General features: G+C 36.3%; 1 protein-coding gene across 2 annotated transcripts in view; it reads right to left on the minus strand.

The window, feature by feature from the left end:
* The window catches only part of RALGPS2 (Ral GEF with PH domain and SH3 binding motif 2), a 117,810-nt gene that overhangs the window by 71,222 nt on the left and 27,574 nt on the right, over positions 1-19,014 (minus strand). For both annotated transcript variants that reach the window (XM_012802712.2, XM_012802711.2), the window contains exons 5-6: positions 15,409-15,498; positions 10,340-10,432 (exon numbers count right to left, since the gene is read on the minus strand). In XM_012802712.2, the coding sequence (XP_012658166.1) occupies positions 10,340-10,432; positions 15,409-15,498 (183 nt within the window). The remainder of the gene's footprint in view (positions 1-10,339; positions 10,433-15,408; positions 15,499-19,014) is intronic.

The raw sequence follows: 19,014 nt of genomic DNA on the forward strand, positions 1-19,014 counted from the left end.
TTTATTACTATGTAGTAAAGTTGTACCTTTACTTCATATTAAAATGTTAGTGTTATCTGACAGCATGTAAAACAATTCCACCTATACGATTTTTACCTATTTCTCAGATTATAAGGTTAAACAGGTAAGTCTGAGTAGTAGTGTAAAGATAAAGAGACTAAAATTCAAAGGCAATCACGGAGTTAGCAAGGAGCAGAACATATTAATACTCTCAAGCGTTCACTCACAAAGATGTATGTCCCTGTTTTTCAGGGCCTCATTGCCTGGTTTTAGAGCTAAAAGAGTATTTTGATGACTAATATACTATTCTTTCTAGTATCATAAATAGTACCACTCGGACCTACTTTTCATAGGCTCAAAGCTATAGGTTACCTTCAGATAATCTCTATCAGAAAAATGTCTGAACAGTATCTTTCCCTCTTTAAAACACAATGTGAAGGAGCCCTTGACCTTCTTTTCTTCCTTTTCAAACGTTTTTCTGATGTTCATGTTATCCCTATAATATCACTTCATTATGTCTGCCCTCTAAAAGGACAACGTTCTAATTCCACATGCTATTGGCACCCTCACTCTTCTTCTGGTTGAGAGCATGACAACTGGGGGGCAAAGCTCTTCACACTTTAACTGGTATTCATAAAAGAGGAGACCCACAGAATTCCAGATGTTCCTGGCCAGATCTCTGACCCCACCTTACCACCACAATCTGTTTTGGAGAAAATCCAGATGAATGCCTGCCCATGTCAGTCACCAGGAAATGTAAGCTCCCAGACTGCCCCTCATCACTTTGAGGTGTACCCCCATAATCATGTATATAAATGTGTGCATTCACAACAAACAGACACGTTATTTTATTTTGGACCTCGGGTACAGGTTAATTATAATCCTTTGTTCATACATTTGATTATTATTAGTCCTTGTTATATGACTTTGTTAAATTGATTTATTTCTAAATTTTATAACAAATACACACGCATCACCTGCCTAAGAATTACATGCCAATAACACATATCCACCTATGTGCTCCTTCCATATCCAACTGCCCTGACTATCACTAATGAGGTAACTACTACCTTGAATTTTCTGGTTATCATTTGCTCAAATCTTACTTCTTCTTCTTCTTTTTTTTTTTTTTTGTAGAGACAGAGTCTTACTTTGTCGCCCTCGGTAGAGTGCTGTGGCATCACACTGCTCAGGGCAACCTCCAACTCCTGGGCTTAGGCAATTCTCCTGCCTCAGCCTCCCGAGCAGCTGGGACGACAGGTGCCCTCCACAACACCCAGCTTTTTTGTTGCAGTTTCGTGGGGGCTGGGTTTGAACCCGCCACCTTTGGTACATGGGGCCAGCGCCCTACCCACTGAGCACAGGCACCGCCCGATTTTACTTCATTTTAAATAAAGAGTATCACACAGTGTATATGGTCTTTGGCAACTGCTTTGTTTGCCTAACATTTTGACATGAAGTTTTCACCCGTGAAGCTGTGGTTAGCTATTAGCTCACTCATTTTCACTGCTTCTATGAAATACCTTTACAGGGTTCATTCTCTATTTATAAAAGTTCCTTGTGTATTCTGAACACAAATTCTCGATAAGTTACAACTGTTATACATATCTTCCTCCCTTGTGTCAGTTTTAGGATATCTTTATTTTTTTCATTTTTTTAGTTTTAGGATATCTTTTAATAAACAGTAATTATTACTTTAAACATGGGAAAACTCACTCATCTTTTCTTTCATTGAAGTTTTCTGAATCTCATCTAAAAAATTCCTACCTATCCTAAGCCAGAAATCTATGCATGCCAAACCAGATAAATATTTACCTATTTCCTTCTAAAAACTTTAAGCTTTCCCTTTTGAATTTAAGTCTTTACTCATCTTACAATGATTTTTATAAATGGTGTAAGGGGCTGATTTAATGTTTCCCCAAGCTAGTAAACAATTTTCCAGTCCCAATTAACAAACAGTCCCTCATTTCTTCACCAATTTATAATGCCATTACTGTCACGTATCACATTCCTTTAAATTTTATAGTGCAAAAGGAAGGATCTATTTCTGGGTTCTTCCTTGGTAGGTATGTCTAAATCTGCATGAATCCTATATTACCAAAATAATAAAATATGTCCAGATATCTGGACATATTTTAGGGCAAGTGCCCGTGTCCCCAAGCCCCATTTTCTTCAGAATCAACCTGGCTCTTACCAAACATTTGCATTTCCACATAAATTTTATAATCAATCCCTTATCGTCAGCACTATTTGGGTATACCTGGCAAATTTAAATTATACAGTGTTATGTTTTGATATACTCATACATTTAAAATGATTATCAAGCTATCGAGCCAATGTGAGGTGTGCCTATCACCTCACATTAACTTTCACGTCTGTTTAAGGTAAGAACATTTAAGAGCTACTCTTTTTTTTTTTTTGAGACAGAGCTTCAAGCTGTCCCCCTGGGTAGAGTGCTGTGGCATCACAGCTAATAGCAACCTCCAACTCCGGGGCTCAAGTGAGTCTCCTGTCTCAGCCTCCCAAGTAGCTGGGACCACAGGCACCTGCCACAATGCCTGGCTATTTTTTCTTGCAGTTGTATAGCTGGCCAGGCTGGATTTGAACCCGTCGCCTTTGGTGTATGTGGCTGGTGTCTTAGCCACTTGAGCCACAGGCTCTTTTACTCTACTACTTTTACTCTACTCTTTTACTCTTTTTACTCTTTTAGCAAATTTAAACTATGTAATATGTTATAAATAACTACAGTCACCAGGCTGTACATTAGATCTTCAGAATTCACACTACATAACTGAAACTTTGTACCCACTGACCAACAACTCCCCAGTTCCCCTGCCCCTCAGCAACCACCCTTCTCTTCTGAGTTACACTTGTTTAGATTTCACATATAGGCCAGATCATACGGTATTTGTCTTTTTGTGTGTGACTTATTTCACTTTGGATACTGATCTCCAAGTTTATCCACGTTGTTGCAAATGTTAGGATTTCCTTCTTTAAGGAGTAGTAGTATTCTATTGTATGTACATATACACTACACTGGACACCTGCTTCTGTATCTTGGCTATTGTGGATAAGGCTGCAGTCAACATGGGAGGGCGGGTATCTCTTTGACACAGTACTTTCAATTCTTTGGGCAAATGCCCAGTACTGAGATTGCTGGATTGTCTGGTAGTTCTGTTTTTAATTTGGGGGAAACCTCCATGCTGTTCTCTATTATGGCTGTATAATTTATATCCCCTACCAACACTGTACAAGAGTTCCCTTTTCTAACCACATCTTGCCAACATTTGTTATCTTTTGTCTTTTTGGTTAATGACTTTTAGCCATTCTAAAAGATGAGAGGATACCTCATTGTGGTTTTGATTTGCACTGCTCTCATGATTAGTGATGCTGAGTACCACCTTTTCATGTACCTGTTGGCCATTTATTTGTATGTTCTTTTGAGAAATGCCTAATCAGACATTTTTTTAATCAGGTTATTTGTCTTGCTCTGCATTCCTCATACAGTTGTATGCTGCGTAATGACATGTGAGTCAACAACAGACTGCATAAACAAAGGAGCTCTCGTAAGAAGATCATACTGTATTTTTACATGCCTTTTCTATGTTTAGATATGCAAAGTTACCATGGTGTTACAACCGCCTGGAGTATTGGGTATAGTAACAAGCTGTACAGGTATGTAACCTAGAAACAATAGGCTATGCCATTTAGCAGATAGAAAGTAGGCTATCCAACCTAGGTTTGTGTTAAGTTCACTCTGTGATGTTTGCATAACAAAATCATCTAATGGAGCATTTCTCAGAATGTATCCTGGTTATTAAGCAATGCTTGATTGTATTTTGGATATTAACCCCTTAAAAGATGTAGAGCTTGGAAGGTAACTGTGGCTCTGTGGGTAGGATGCTGGCCCCATATATCGAGGGTGGTGGGTTTGAACCTGGCCCCTGCCAAACCGTAACAAAAAATAGCCGGGCATTATGGTGGGCACCTATAGTTCCAGCTACTCGGAAGGCTGAGGCAAGAGAATCGCCTAAGCCCAGGAGTTAGAGGTTGCTGTGAGCTGTGACGTCACAGCACTCTACCAAGGGTCATAAAGTAAGACTCTGTCTCTAAAAAAAAAAAAAAAAAAAAAAATATATATATATATATATATATACACACACATATATATATACAGCTTACCAACATCATCCCCATCCTATATCGTCTTTTTACTCCACTGATTGTTTCTTTTGCTGTGCAAAGTCTTTTTAGTTTGAGACAATCTCACTGTCTACTTTTGTTTCTGCTCCCTGTATTTTTAGGGTCTTATAAAAAACAATCACTACTAGAGTACCAATGGCAAGTACCTTGTCCCCTATGTTTCCTATGTTTTCTTCTAATAGTTTTTACAGTTTCAGGTCTTGTATTTAACTTACTTTTTCATTTTTGTATATAATGTGAGATAAAGGTCCATTTTCATTCTTTTGTACATAGATAGCCAGTTTTTTTCAGCACAACTTATTGAAGAGACTATCCTTTCCCTACTGTGGGTTTTTTTTTGGAGTCAGAGCTTCAAGCTATAGCCCTGGGTAGAGCGCCGTAGCATCACAGCTCACAGCAACCTCTAACTCCTGGGCTTAAGCGATTCTCTTGCCTCAAGTCTCCCAAGTAGTTGGGACTATATATAGGCACCCACCACAATGCCCAGCTATTTTTTGGTTAGCCTGGCACTACAGGCACCCACCACAACGCCCAGCATTGTCTGACAGGCCCAGGCAAGATTCGAACCCGCCAGCTCTGGTGTATGTGGCCTTAGCTGCTTGAGCTATAGGCGCTGTATTGCAGGTTCTTGGCACTTTTGAAGATCAACTGGCTATAAGTGCATGTATTTATTTCTGGGCTCTTTATTTTGTCTGTTTATGCTATTCCATTGTTTGTTTTATGCTATTATCTTACTGCTTTGATTACTATAACTTTGTGGTACATTTTGAAATCAGATAGTGTGGCCTGCCTCTAGCTTTGTTCTTGCTTTGGCTATTCTGAGTCTACTGTGTTCCCACATAAACTTTAGAATTTTTTTTCTATTCTGTGAAAAATGTCATTGGAATTTTGATGGGATTGCTTTGAATCTGTGAACTGCTTTGGGCAATATGGACATTTTAACAATATGAATTCTTCCAATCTATGAACACAGGATATCTTTCCATTATTTGTGTCTTCTTCATCTTTCATCAATGTTTTATAGTTTTCAGTATCTAGACCTTTTACCCCCTTGGTTAAATTTATTCCTAAGTACCTTGTTGGTGCTATTATAAATGGGACTGTTTCCTTAATTTCTTTTTCAAATAGTTGGCTGTTAGCACATAAAAACAGAACAATTTTTGTATGTTTATTTTTTATCTTAGAACATTATACTGAATTCCTTTATTAGTTCTAACAGTTTTTCAAAAGTCTTTAGCGTTTTCTATATATATAGATTGTGTTATCTGCTCAGATTGAGATTTTGACTCAAGCTGCATATAATCTATATACATTTGGGGAGAACTAAAATCTTCAAATTTTCTTATCTATGAACATGGGCTGTTGTTCCATCTATTTAGTTTTTAATGACTTTCTGTAAAGTTTTGTAATTTTCTGTATAGGAGTATTACAGATTTTACTCGATCTATTGTTTGCTATTTTGTTTCTTCTGTCAATACTGTAAATGGTGTCTTTTTGAATGATATTTTTAATTGTTTCAAATATAACTGGTTATTCATATATTCAGTTACCTTAGTAAACTCTATTTTAAAAATTGTGATAGAATACCTATGTGTAACATAAAATTGACCATTTCAATAATTTTTAAGTGTATAGTTCAATGACATTAATTACATCTGCACTGTTGTGCAACCATCGTTTCCAGAACTTTTTCTTCTCAAACTGAAATTCTAAAACCATAAAACAACAACTCCCCATTCTCATTTCCCCTGATCTCTGGCAATCACCAGTTTACTTGCTGTCTCTAAGAGTCTGACTACTCTAGGCTCATCATATAAATGGAGTCATACAGTTATTTGCCACTTTGTGCCTGGCTTACTTCACTATGATGTCTGCAAGGTTCATTCTGGCATAGCATGTATCAAAATTTCATTCCTTTTTAAGGTAGAATAATGTTTTATTGCTTGTATAAATGTTTGAGTACTGTGAATGATACTGCTATAAGCATTTCACTGTTTCTATTCAACACAGTGATTCTACATTTAATAGAACCGTGAAAATGGGTGTCCTTTCCTTTGATGTTGAAGGGAATGCTGCTAATATATCTCCTAGACAGGATGTTATAGTCTTTCTGGTGCAATCCCTTTATTAGTTAAAAAAAAAAAAAATCATCCCCAAGCCTTTCCAATTGTATGCTCTTTAACTCATGGTCCATCTTCCATAAAACCAGTATCCTTAACTTTTTCTCTTTCTTTCCTTATAGAACTGGTAACATAGGAGGCAGAGTTGTTATAATCCTTGGCCCTTGCTCTTCTCAATACTGTCTAACTCATTATCCCACCTTCCTCACTAAAATCCTCCAGCTTCTATTAAATTCAAAGCACTAGACCAAAGCTGAATTTTGTGTGATGGTGAAACCTTCTGTCTATGCTGTGCAGTATGACAGCCACTCACCACATGCGGCTACTGAGCACTTGCAATGTGGCTAATATGGCCAAAGGACCGAATTTTTCATTTTCAAAAATTTCAATGACTTAAATTTAATAGCCACATATGGCTAATAGCTACAATATTAGACAAAACTTGTGCTGTAATTTATAGATCTATAAGTCACTGTTTCCCTGTATCTTGACAACTTTAGTAGTTGGAGAAAAAGCCCATGAACCAATATTATCCTTATCATGTATCTTGATGATTGCCATCTTCATGGAGATAATACTGCCAACACCCTGGTTTCTCAGTTTCCTCACTTCTCTTCCTCCAATGATCTTACCTCTCTGCTACTCTAAGCTTCTACCCCCTTTCTCATTGTGAATCTAGTAATCATTTGACTCCACTGGGACTTCTAACTCAGTGACCATATTACCTTTTTGCTATTCTTCATCTCCTTCCTTTCACTTAATTTTCTCATCTACCTATAAAACAGTTCTTATGTTTGCCCTCCTTCATCTCTTGTGCTACCCCTGACTCCTCTGGAATAAACAGGCATAGGAAAACCCCAACTCTGGGTAGACAGCTCTTTGTACTACTGCAAACTGAACACCTCAATACGTAACTCTGCTGACTGGTTTTACTTTAAATTCATGATCAAAATTCTTAAGTGGATCCCACACAAGACCTATCAAATCTATCACGTGCTCCAAGTTAATGCACTCTCACGCTCTCCCAATGACTTTCATTTCCTTTCCTCTTTCTTCAAACCTCGAATATCTCTCCCTCATCACTTTCAAAGCAATCAGAAGAACTACAAATTCCACCACCAAATTTACCCATTTATAGGAATCTGTAATCAAATGCATTCCCTTTCCTTCTGTTAAAATGGATAAATAATGCAAGATAAATAATGCAAGTGAGATCAGACATGGCTCACATCTGTAAACAGAATTTTGGGAGGCCAAGGGGGAAGATCACTTAAGGTCAGGAGTTCAATTCCAGCCTGAATAACCTAAGCCCCCGCACTCCCTAAAAAAAAAAAAAAAAAAGCAAAATTAGCTAGGCAGGGTGGCATGCACTTATAGCGCTAGCTAGTCAAGGGCTGAGGCAGTAGGATTGTTTGAGCACAGAAGTTTGAGGCTGTGAGCTAGGCTGAAGCCATGGCACTGTAGCCCAGGCAACAGAACAATACTCTGTCTCCAAAAAAAAAAGGATAAACTGTAGGGCTATATTAGAGTCCTGGCCCTTCTGTTTCAGGTAATAAAACACATCACCAGTGAAACCCCTCATTCTCTTACCATTTTTCCTTTTCTACAAGATCACTGCCACTAGCTTAAAACATAATGTCATGAATGCCGTCTCCATATACAACAAAATACCACAAATCTTTGGTCTCATCTTCCCTTCCAGCCATTATGAGATTGCTCTGCAGCAACCCACTGCCACCCATTAGGGCAAATTCACTATACCCACTTCTTTGTAATCATTCTGTGAAGTCCAGTTTTTCACCACTATTACACTGAAATCTTTCTTGCCAAGGTCACTGATACTCTCTAACTGCCAAAGTTTGTACCTTATTCAACTTATTAGTGTTATCTGATAAAGGTGACCAATCTTTCTCGAAACAATTCCTTTAATTGAACTGGAAAATTTTGCCCCATAATTTTCTTTGTTGATTCCTTCTCGTTTTTCTGATCTTGGAAGGTCCCAGGGCTTTTCACCTGTGCTTACTCTTTAAGTGAACCCATCTACTTTAAATAATTTATGCTCGTGATTACAAAAATATTGCTCTAGCCCCAACTACTTCTGTAAACTTACATATCTAACTTTGACCTTGCAACTCACAAAGATCTTGTCAGCCTATTCAAACACATTATGTTTCAAATAGAACCCCATTCCGCATGCTCCTTCTCTATACCTGAGTATGAGTAAATAGCATCTTGATTATCAGATTCAATGCCATCTCTTTGAACTTGTTTCCTACCACCCCACTACCTTCCTAGCTTATTCCACTCTGTCAACACTGAACCCTGCTATTCTCTGAACATATCTGGGCCTCTGTACTTGGTATTATCTCTACTTGGAAGTCCTTTCTCTTTGATAACCACATAAATGGTTCCCTTAGTTCCTCCAGGTCGCTACCCAGCTATTACTTATCTCTTAACACACTGTATGAAACAGTACTACCCCACTCTCCTTCCTACCACATTTTTCTTCAGAGCACTTACCACTATTTATAATATGTCATTTATTTATTTCCAATCTCTTTCCCCAGTAGAATGTTAGATGTATTAGACTGGGACTTTGTTGAAATTGTACACAACTGTGTTAACAGACAATTAGAGTCTGACACAGGATAGAATATTTTAAAATTTAATATAGACATCAAAAGTTTTACTCAGATAAATAATGCAAGTGTTACCAAATAAAAATTATTCTTTTCCATGCAAATATATGAGCGAGACAATGAAGATAACTTCCAGGAAAACAAAAATTAACTTGAGGGAAATGTATCTCATCTCTTAACCACAGCATAAATCAGACTACAACTCTTTTCTAAGACTTTAAAGATGGAATTTGTAACTGTATTATCATTTCCATTCTTCCATGAAATTCAAATTTTAAGAGAAAAAGACCATCATTATTAAAAATTATTATTATTATTTTTTTTTTTGAAGTTTTTGGCTGGGGCTGGGTTTGAACCCACCACCTCTGGTATATGGGGCCAGTGCCCTCTCCTTTGAGCCACAGGCACTGCCCTATTAAAAATTATTTTTAAAGTAAGAAAACCCTTCACTCAGGGGAAGGTTCTTCACTCTGTAATACAAATATAACACAAGAAGGATAATAAGCATTTCCACATTAATGTTTTTCCAATATATCTATGCTGGCTTTCATGAGAAACATCTGTCTCTTCAGATATTATGAAAAGCAAAAGCTGCACTTGGTTAATTAAAAACAAAGTTATACTTTAGTAATGAAAATAAGTTTAAAAAAGACAGTCATATTTTTAACATAGGATCTTAAAAACACATTCTCTGTACAAAATGTAATAGACGCTAAACAAAATCATTGTTCTTTAACATTAAAGAACAATACTGGATATAAATAAATGTAATTAAATATAAAATTTTACTTTAATGAAATATTAATTTAAAATCTTGAAATACTGAGTGCAGAATCATGTCAAATATGAAAATACATAGACTTATACAGGTCAAAATTCATACCCTGACATTGTAAAAGTAATTGAATCAAATATAATTAATATAATAATATCAAAATTTCTTATTAACCATCAGACTTTCTATTACTACTAAGGAAAAAAATTTTGTTTTCTGAAGCTTCAACTTTAGATCCTCCTCAACTATCCAAAAACATCATCTTTACAAGATAAAATGTAATTTTTTTGCATTCATACTTTCCCATCAGTTGAATATGAAAAACTGTGTTGTCAAAGATATTTAAAGTGCTTCTAAAAAAATGATTCCCTAATGAGCAGAAGCCAAGTACCAGCTATAATTAATTTACCCAAAAATTACCTTATAAACCTGATGGAATGCTGAAGGAGAGAAAACATAACTTTCAAAGAACAAAACACAAAGGAATTTAAAAGTCCTTATCTATTATCATAATATCAACCTTGCTAAGAACTACAAAAAAAAGTAACACATCATTACTTCCCACAGGAAGTTTAACCTTTCATTAAGAAAGATTTACTCACCGCCCATGTTTTAGTCAACCTGAAAATTGGGGCACTCTGTAAGCCAGAAACCACTGCCATAAGTGCATGAAGGTTATTCAGCTCATACAATTTCTGAAGATTTAAGAAAATGGGGGAGAACCATGAAAAATAAACAACATGAACACAAGAAAAATATAGATTAATAAGTACAATCTAGGTAACTGTAGTGTTTCAGTATTTATTAGGCTCATTGTTGAGGTATGTCTTTATTTTCATTTTTAATTTTTTGTAAGAAGAGTTTCACCATATTGCCCAGGTTGAGGTACAGTGGCATCTTTACAGCTTACTACTACCTCAAATTCTGGGCTCAAAGGATCCTCTCACCTCAGTCTCCTAAGTATCTTGGGATGGAGGGTGTACATTGTTTCTCTTTCTTTGTAGAGACAGGGTCTCACTATGTTGCCCAAGCTGGTCTCAAACTCCTGATCTCAAGTGATCCTCCCACCTCAGCCTCCTTCCTGAAGTGCTAAGATAATAGGTGTGAGCTACCACGCCTACCCAGAAATCTGTCTTTCGACTATCTACTATGGTACAGTAAGTTGTTTTAGGCCCACAACAGAACTGTGATCTCTACTTTGGCACTATCTGTACTCTCTGGGAATAAATACCAGTATTTATCTAGTCAAGAGTTGGCAGAAGGATATGACAAAAATAATGGAGTAAAAGTAATATTTGAGAGAGAACAGCAAAGAATTTTACTGAATTACAGAAAGACACTAATTCCTATAAAAAAGAAGCTCAAGGAATCCCAAGAAGAATAAATATAAAGAAATATAAACTTAGGGGAAAAAAAAAGATACAGAAAAGTACAGAATATCAAACACTAAAAAAAAATCTTAAAAGCAAAATTAAATGAATAGCTTAATAGCACCAAGGAAGCTTGATACTATGAAATTGTATCTGTGGCTAAGGAAAAAAAAAATCTATCAGTCTGGCAGTGCCTGTGGCTCATTGAGTAGGGCGCAGGCCACATAGGCCAAGAGTGGCAGGTTTGAACCCAGCCCCAGCCAAACTGCAACCAACAACAGCCAGGCATTGTGGCGGGCACCTGTAGTCCCAGCTACTCGGGAGGCTGAGGCAAGAGAATTGCCTAAGCCCAGGAGGTGGAGGTTGCTGTGAGCTGTCATACCACAGCACTCTACCGAGGGTGATACTGAGACTCTGTCTCTAAAAAAAAAAAAAAAGAAAAAAAAACACCCTATTTTTTTGATTACAAAGGTGACATAAAATGCTTCCAGAGAAAGATAAAGGAAACTTTAAAAAAGAAAGATATTTTTAAAAACAGTACCAGAATAATTATTCATATGGAAAAAATAGGAAATGGAATCCATATCATATCATATATAAAATTTTATTCCAGGTGGATTAATACCCAAGTACCAAAAATCAAAGCTATAAAATGTTTAAAGAATAATATAAGGTTATGGTAAGATTCCTTAAATGAGATATTGTTAAATTGGATTAAATATTAACTAATTGGTATGGTCTAACTGTTGCATGCCACCCAAATTCTCATGTTGAGACCTAATCCTCAATGTGAGACTGGTGGGAGATGGGGTCTTTAACTCTGTCCTCATGATTCAGATTAGTGTCTTTATAAAAGAGGTTGCAGAGAGCTGCCTTGCTCCTTGCACCCTGCAAGGGCACAGTAAGAATGTGTCATCTACGAGGAATGGGCCCGCAGAAGGCACTAACTCTGCTGGCGCCTTGATTTTGGACCTGATCTTCATAGTTCTCCAGAACCAAGAGAAATAAATGTTTCTTGTTTACAGATAGAAGCAATCCAGTGTATGGTGTTTTTGTTATAGTAGCCCAAACAGAATAAGGCAAAATTAAAGGTGAATAAATTTGCCTACTAAAATTAGAATATCCATATCAAAAGATAACAGGAAAAAAGCAATTATCAATAGGAAGATTATACAAACATCTAAGAACTGGCTAGAATCTAGAGTTCTATAAATAAATCCAATAAAAATCAATAAAAGACCAATACTAAAAATAGGAAATTCCTGAAAGATCTTGAACAGATCTTTGAGGGGAAAAAACCTAAGTGGACAACATAGAAAAATGTTCATTCCTATTAGATTCAATGAAAGGCAATTCAAACTAAAATGAGGTGTATTTCACACTGAACACAGTTGGCCACAATGAAAAATTCTGACAGTATCAAGTGGTGACAAGGCTGAGGAACTATAGGCATCTTCAAATACTGCTGCTAGTGATGCCATGTATAGTATCACCAGTTTGGAAAACAAAGAGAAATGAGCAGGAATTTAACTGCTAGTATGAACTCAGTATTTTTAGAGCTTCAACCTTCACAAAAACACCAAGAGATTCATACAAGAATGCTTATAACAGCAATGTTTATAGTAGCAAAAATTTGGAAGTGACCCAAATTACAGTGTATTCAATAATTTGTGGTATAGGCAACAACAGTATATGCTACAACAGATGTACTCTCAAAACTCTCAAATTAGGTAACACTGCTGAAAAAAAAAAAAGCCATAAAAGTAAATACAGAATTCAATTTAAACCAAATCCCAAAGCATACATTTATAAAAACATATTATTCAGAAACACATATATAGAGTAAAACTGTAAAAAGAAAAATAAACATAAAAATTCAGGCCCATGGTTCCCTTTGCAGTAGGAGGGAAGGGGACTGTATACAAAGAAGCATATGAGTGGGCAGTGAGTACCTGAGTAGTCACTTTATCATGCCTTTGATACATTACGTATTTTCATAAATATTTTTATAGCCATGTGATGATAATTTTATGTGCCAATTTGGCTAGATGACAGTACCAGTTATTTAATCAAATACTTTACTATATATGAAGATATTTTGTAGATGTGCTTGACATCTACCACCAGCTGACTTTAAGTCTAACAGAAAACACTGGGTAATACCAGTGGCCCTCACTCAATCAGTTGAAAGGCCTTAATAGTGAAAACTAAAAAAGAAAAGTAGAAATTCTGCTTCAAGACTACCCACTAAATTCCTGTCTGGGTTTCCAATATATTGGTCTGCCCTACAAATTTCAGACTTGCTGGCCCCTACAATCAAGTGAGACAATTTCTATCTATTCACACACCATTTTCTATCTAAATCTGTTTATACACATTTATGCAGAATGCTATGGTTCTGTCTCTCTGGAGAACACTGACTGATACACTTTACTCAAGGAACACTCAGGCGTGCCAGTTTGATAACAAACCGAATATAAAATAGAGGGATTAAAGAGACAGTAATTATAATAATAATTATATTATTTATATTTTATTATACTACTTATATTTATATAATTGCAATTTATAATTATAAAAATAATTATAGGGGTTAGAATGAAAGCCAGTGCTGCCAAAAATAAGAGTCTGAACTGATTAAATGATTGCTTAGTGAGAAGGACAATGGTAGGTTTGATGGGCAAAATTTGATGATTAGTGAAACATACAAGTAAGTTAAAAATCTAACAAACCAGAAACAATGACAGAAATTCAGAATCTATGGAGAAGATTCATTAATTTCTATTAGCTAAAAAACAATATTTATTAACATATCACTGAGAACGTTTTTAAAAATTTTATGACACTTCTGCAAAATATAAAATTCATAGAAGGCTAGTTCTGCCACCTAGTGCCACAGAATGTTAGAATTGTTCCCATGTGCTCAAGGAAAATATGGAAAAGTTATGACATGATAAATATAAACATGGTATCCTCATTTTAGTCTATCTTTTTTCATTCATAGGTAAGATTAGGTTACATCCCCATGTATTCATTACAGTAATGAAGAATGGGGGCTGGGCGCCATGGCTCACATCTCTAATTCCAGCATTCTGGGAAGTTACAGTGGGTGGACTGCCTAAGCTCACAGGTTCGAGATCAGCCTGAGCCAGAGAGGACTTCATCTCTAAAGATAGCCAAGTGTTGTGGCAGGCACCAGTAATCCCAGGTACTTGGGAGGCTGAAGCAAAAGTATAGCTTGAGCCCTAGAGTTTGAGGTTGCTGTGAGCTAGGACGCCATAGCACCTTACCAAGGGCGACAAAGTGAGACTCTGTCTCCAGGGGTGGCGGGGGTAAATGAAGAATGAATGTGGCTATAATTAACCATACTTCTTAGTGAACTTATTATTGAAGGAAACCAAAAATATTTCACCCCAAAATATACTTCTTTGACATATTTTGAGACAGCTATTCAGAGGGGCTGCAGATAGAAATAGCCCTGCAGAGTTGCCTTTTGTGGAGGGTATCTGCATCTGTACAGAAAATCTACATTGGCAAATTGAACAGTCAGGCTTTCTCTAAGGTGCTCCTTTGTCAGAATCTAGGAGAGTTATCTACAGGTTAACTACAGGCTACCCATCTATGCTTTCTGAGGGCAGCTCTGAGATTACCTGAGATACCTTCACCTGTCTAATAGGACAGCCTCTGCTTGACATGCTTTCACTTAATCCTAGATGGCTTTCTTCCATCAGTTACAGAATAGTCCACTACTGTATAGATATCATACATTTTTTTATTTTTGGGAGACACAGTCTCACTTAGTCACCTTCAGTAGAGTGCTGTGGTGTTATAGCTCACAGCAACCTTAAACTTGGGCTCAAGTAGTTCTCTTACCTCAGCCACATGAGTATCTGGGACTATAGGTGCTCACCACAATGCCCAGCTACTGTCAGAGACGGGGGTCTTGCTCTTGCTCAGGCTGGTCTCAAACCTGTGAGCTTAGGCAAAATCCACCCACCCTGGCCTGCCAGAGTGCTAGGATTATAGGCATGAGCCACCACACTAGGCCTAGACATCATACTTTACATATAATTCAGCTACTCAGAGAGAGGGAGGAAGGATATAAAAGAAAAGGAAGGAAAACAGGAAGGATATAGAAAAAGGTAAAGAAAATAGGCATCCAGTTTTAAAAATTAACTTACATAATCAATAGGCCTTATTTTTCCAGTACTAGTAAATACCAAATAAAGTAACACAGGCAAATATTCACTTCCACAGAAGGAATGGCTGAACTCAAAAATGAAAACACAAGTGTTTCTTACCTTAGCAGTTTTAATATAGTGGCTCAAAACTTCTGCTCTGATTTTTAATGTTTGAGCATGAAGAATCTCTCTAACAACCCAAAAGCTTACCTGCAAATAAAAATTTTAAATAGACATCACTATGATTATTAATTTGTAGAAGTTAATATAAACTTTTAGGGGAAAGACCCTTCTAAGAGGATGCAATACAACCACAGTAAGGCAACACAGGCACTACACAAATGCAAATGTTTTTTAGCTATAGTTCATTAAGCTATTTTGGCAAAATAGACAAGCTCTAAAGTCAAACAGTGTAAGAGATGCTACTTACAGAATTATTTTTTTTGTGATTGTGTAATCCTTCATCACCCACTTACTTATATTGAGTAGAATCAGTTAAGTATAAAGATCTCAAGTATGGTTTTTTTGGTGTAAATAAAACAAAATATCATAAAGAAGAAAATACACTGCAAAAATTTTGTAATGCCTTCAAATCCAATGAAACCATATTCTTGGTTTCTTTAAAAAACATTAAAACCTCATTTATTCAAAGGTAGACTAGCTCTATAACATTAGTAAAATGCTCTACTCTGATAAAAACAGTTTACTTATCATTTGTGTGTGTGTATATATATATATATATATGACGTATACAGAATACATTAAAACAAATAAAAAATAAAAAAATTCATTTACTGTGAAAATAAAGTCAAAGCACAGTAAGTTGGCTCAAACTTATACAAATCTCAAACCAGGATGTGGTTACAAACCTTTATATTTGCTTCTTATTTCTTCATTTGTAATGAGAAATATTTCAGATTTTACTTGCGATTTTTATCTATGAAAATTATCTACATATGTACTATAAATACATATACTGTATTTATTTTACAAAGTCATCTCAATATTTTATATTGGGCTACTAGTGGCAATAATTCTCTCCAAATCTAGTAAGGTTTACTTCCAAAATAGATCAAAAGTTATATTATAGATATTTTAACAATAATCTTAGCACATATCAACAATAAATTTAAACTGCATGATCACTGACTTAATTAAATTTAAAATCAGACAAATGTGACGACAAATAGAATAGTGATTTTCATTTATTTGTTACAGAATTTTACTATGTTGCCCAGGCTAGTCTGGGCTCAAGCCATCCTCCGGCCTCAGCTTCCTGAGTATCAGGGACTACAGACACGTGCCACTACACATGGCCAAGATAAATCCTATGGTGATTTTAAAACACAAATTCTTTGTCACTCCTTTCATCAAGGGTGTATGCCACCCTTCATGGAATCTGGGCAGGCTTGCCACTGCTTTGATGAACAGAGTATTATTAGAGAAACTAATTTTTTTTTTTTTTTTTTGAGACAGCTCAAGCTGTCACCCTGGGTAGAATGCCATGGCATTACAGCTAACAGCAACCTCCAACTTCCTGGGCTCAAGCGATTCTCCTGCCTCTGCCTCCCTACTAGCTGGGATTACAGGTGCCCGCCACAATACCTGGCTATTTTTTGGTTGCAGCTGTCATTGTTGTTTGGTGGGCCAGGCTGGATTTGAACCCACCAGCTCAAATTGTATGTGGCTGGTGCCTTAGCCACTTGAGCCACAGGCTCCGAGCCAGAGAAACTAATGTTGACTTCCAGGATGGGGTCACAGAGGACCATGAAGCCTCTGCTCAAACATTCTCTCTAGAAGCCCTAGCTACCATGTAAAATGTCCAACCATCCTGAAACCACCATGCTGGACAAGATAAGTATAGTTGCACCCAATCAACAGTCACAGCTAAAGTTAACTATACCTGAGAGTACTGACCCAGAATAACCAACATCAAGACAAAATTTAATAAAATTACTGGATACAAGAAAAATCTTTTGGCCATCCAAACAAAAAGAAAAAATGATTTTTAAAGAAAAGAAAATTTAAGTATCATTAGACTTTTCAAAAGCAGAAAAAAACAGAGCAACATATCAAAGATCATCAAGGAAAGAAAATATGAGGAAGGATTTTTTACCCTGTAAAAGTGAAGAACACAGGTAACCTTGGCAACATGTAAGAACTCTGGAATTGGCTCAGCACCTGTACCTCAGTGAGTAGGGCCCCGGCCACATACACCAAAAGTGGAGGGTTTGAACCTGGCCCAGGCCTGCTAAACAATGACAAATGCAACCAAAAAACAGCTGGGTGTTGTGGCAGGCGCCTGTAGTCCCAGTTACTTGGGAGGCTGAGGCAAAAGAATCGCTTAAGTCCAAGAGTTTGAAGTTGCTGTGAGCTGTGACACCATTGCACTCTACCTAAGGGGACACCTTGAGACTCTGTCTCAAAAAAAAAAAAAAAATTGCCAAGACCAAACTACAGCATTAGGGATTCAAATTTAGTTGATAAAGCTATAAAAAAAAACCACAAAGAAGTGAGTACCGTAAAAGCCAGGACAGTGGTTACTTATGAAGGAAGAAGAGCGTGAACGGGATGAGATACGTGGAGGGGCTCTTAGGACAATTGGCAAATTTTTAACTTTAACCTAGATGGTGATTACACAGATATTTACCGGGCAATACTTCATTAAATCATATATTTGTTTTATTATTTTAAGGATCCATGTTTTATCATACAATACATAGTTTAAAGTAAGTAAGAAAAAGGAGAACTGGAAAAATGACTAGGGATATTTGGAAAGAGCAGAACTAAAAATGGAAAAAATGTGAAATTAAAGCTAAAAATTCTGGAGTTCTATTATGCAAAATAGTGACTACAAATTAAAATTGCTAAGAGTAGATTTTAAATATTCAAATCACAAAATATGTGAGGTGGCAGATACTAATTAGCTTAATCAGATGTTAATGATTCAACAATACATACATTTATCAAAAATCACATTCTACACAAAAAAATTTGTCCTTTTTCAACTAAGAACAATAACTAAGACGTGCTAGAATCAAAGCTCCATAAACCGTACATCTTACAAGGGTACATGTGACATTTACTAAATGTAGAATATAAATATCTTAACACAATAGCTAAGAAAATGCCATGAAGGCTATGTTAACCAGTTTGATGAATATTTCAAATTGTATATAAATCCAGCACATTGTACCCCATGACTGCATTAATGTACACAGCTATGATGTAATACAAAAAAAAATCCATAAAGGAAGTGATCTTATTTTTCTTGTTCACTGATATATTCCAACCATCTAGAACAGTGCCCAGGTCATGGTGGAGTTTAATAAATATTTATGAAATGAAGATGAAAGCTAAGTCATTTTATGCCAATTAGATTGCAAAGTTTGATGACAGCAGGTGTCAATAAGGATATGTGGTAATTACTATAAAACTCTTCTAACTCTGCTGATGGAAATGCAAACTGGTGTGACCATTCTGGGACAAAAAGTAAGACATTGTTTTGTAATAGTTTAACAACCTTATACTCTATATCTTAAATTTTACATTTAGGCATATATTTTTCAAACATTAAAAAGCATACAATGTTTTGGTTTCTTTTTTCTTTTTTCTTTTTTTTTTTTTTGAGACAGGAGCCTCAAGCTGTCCCCCTGGGTAGAGTGCCGTGGCATTACAGCTCACAGCAACCTCCAACTCCTGGGCTCAAGCGAGTCTCTTGCCTCC

Source organism: Otolemur garnettii, unplaced genomic scaffold (genome assembly GCF_000181295.1).
Source record: "Otolemur garnettii isolate 467f Iridium unplaced genomic scaffold, OtoGar3 scaffold00016, whole genome shotgun sequence".
Taxonomy (NCBI): domain Eukaryota; kingdom Metazoa; phylum Chordata; class Mammalia; order Primates; family Galagidae; genus Otolemur; species Otolemur garnettii.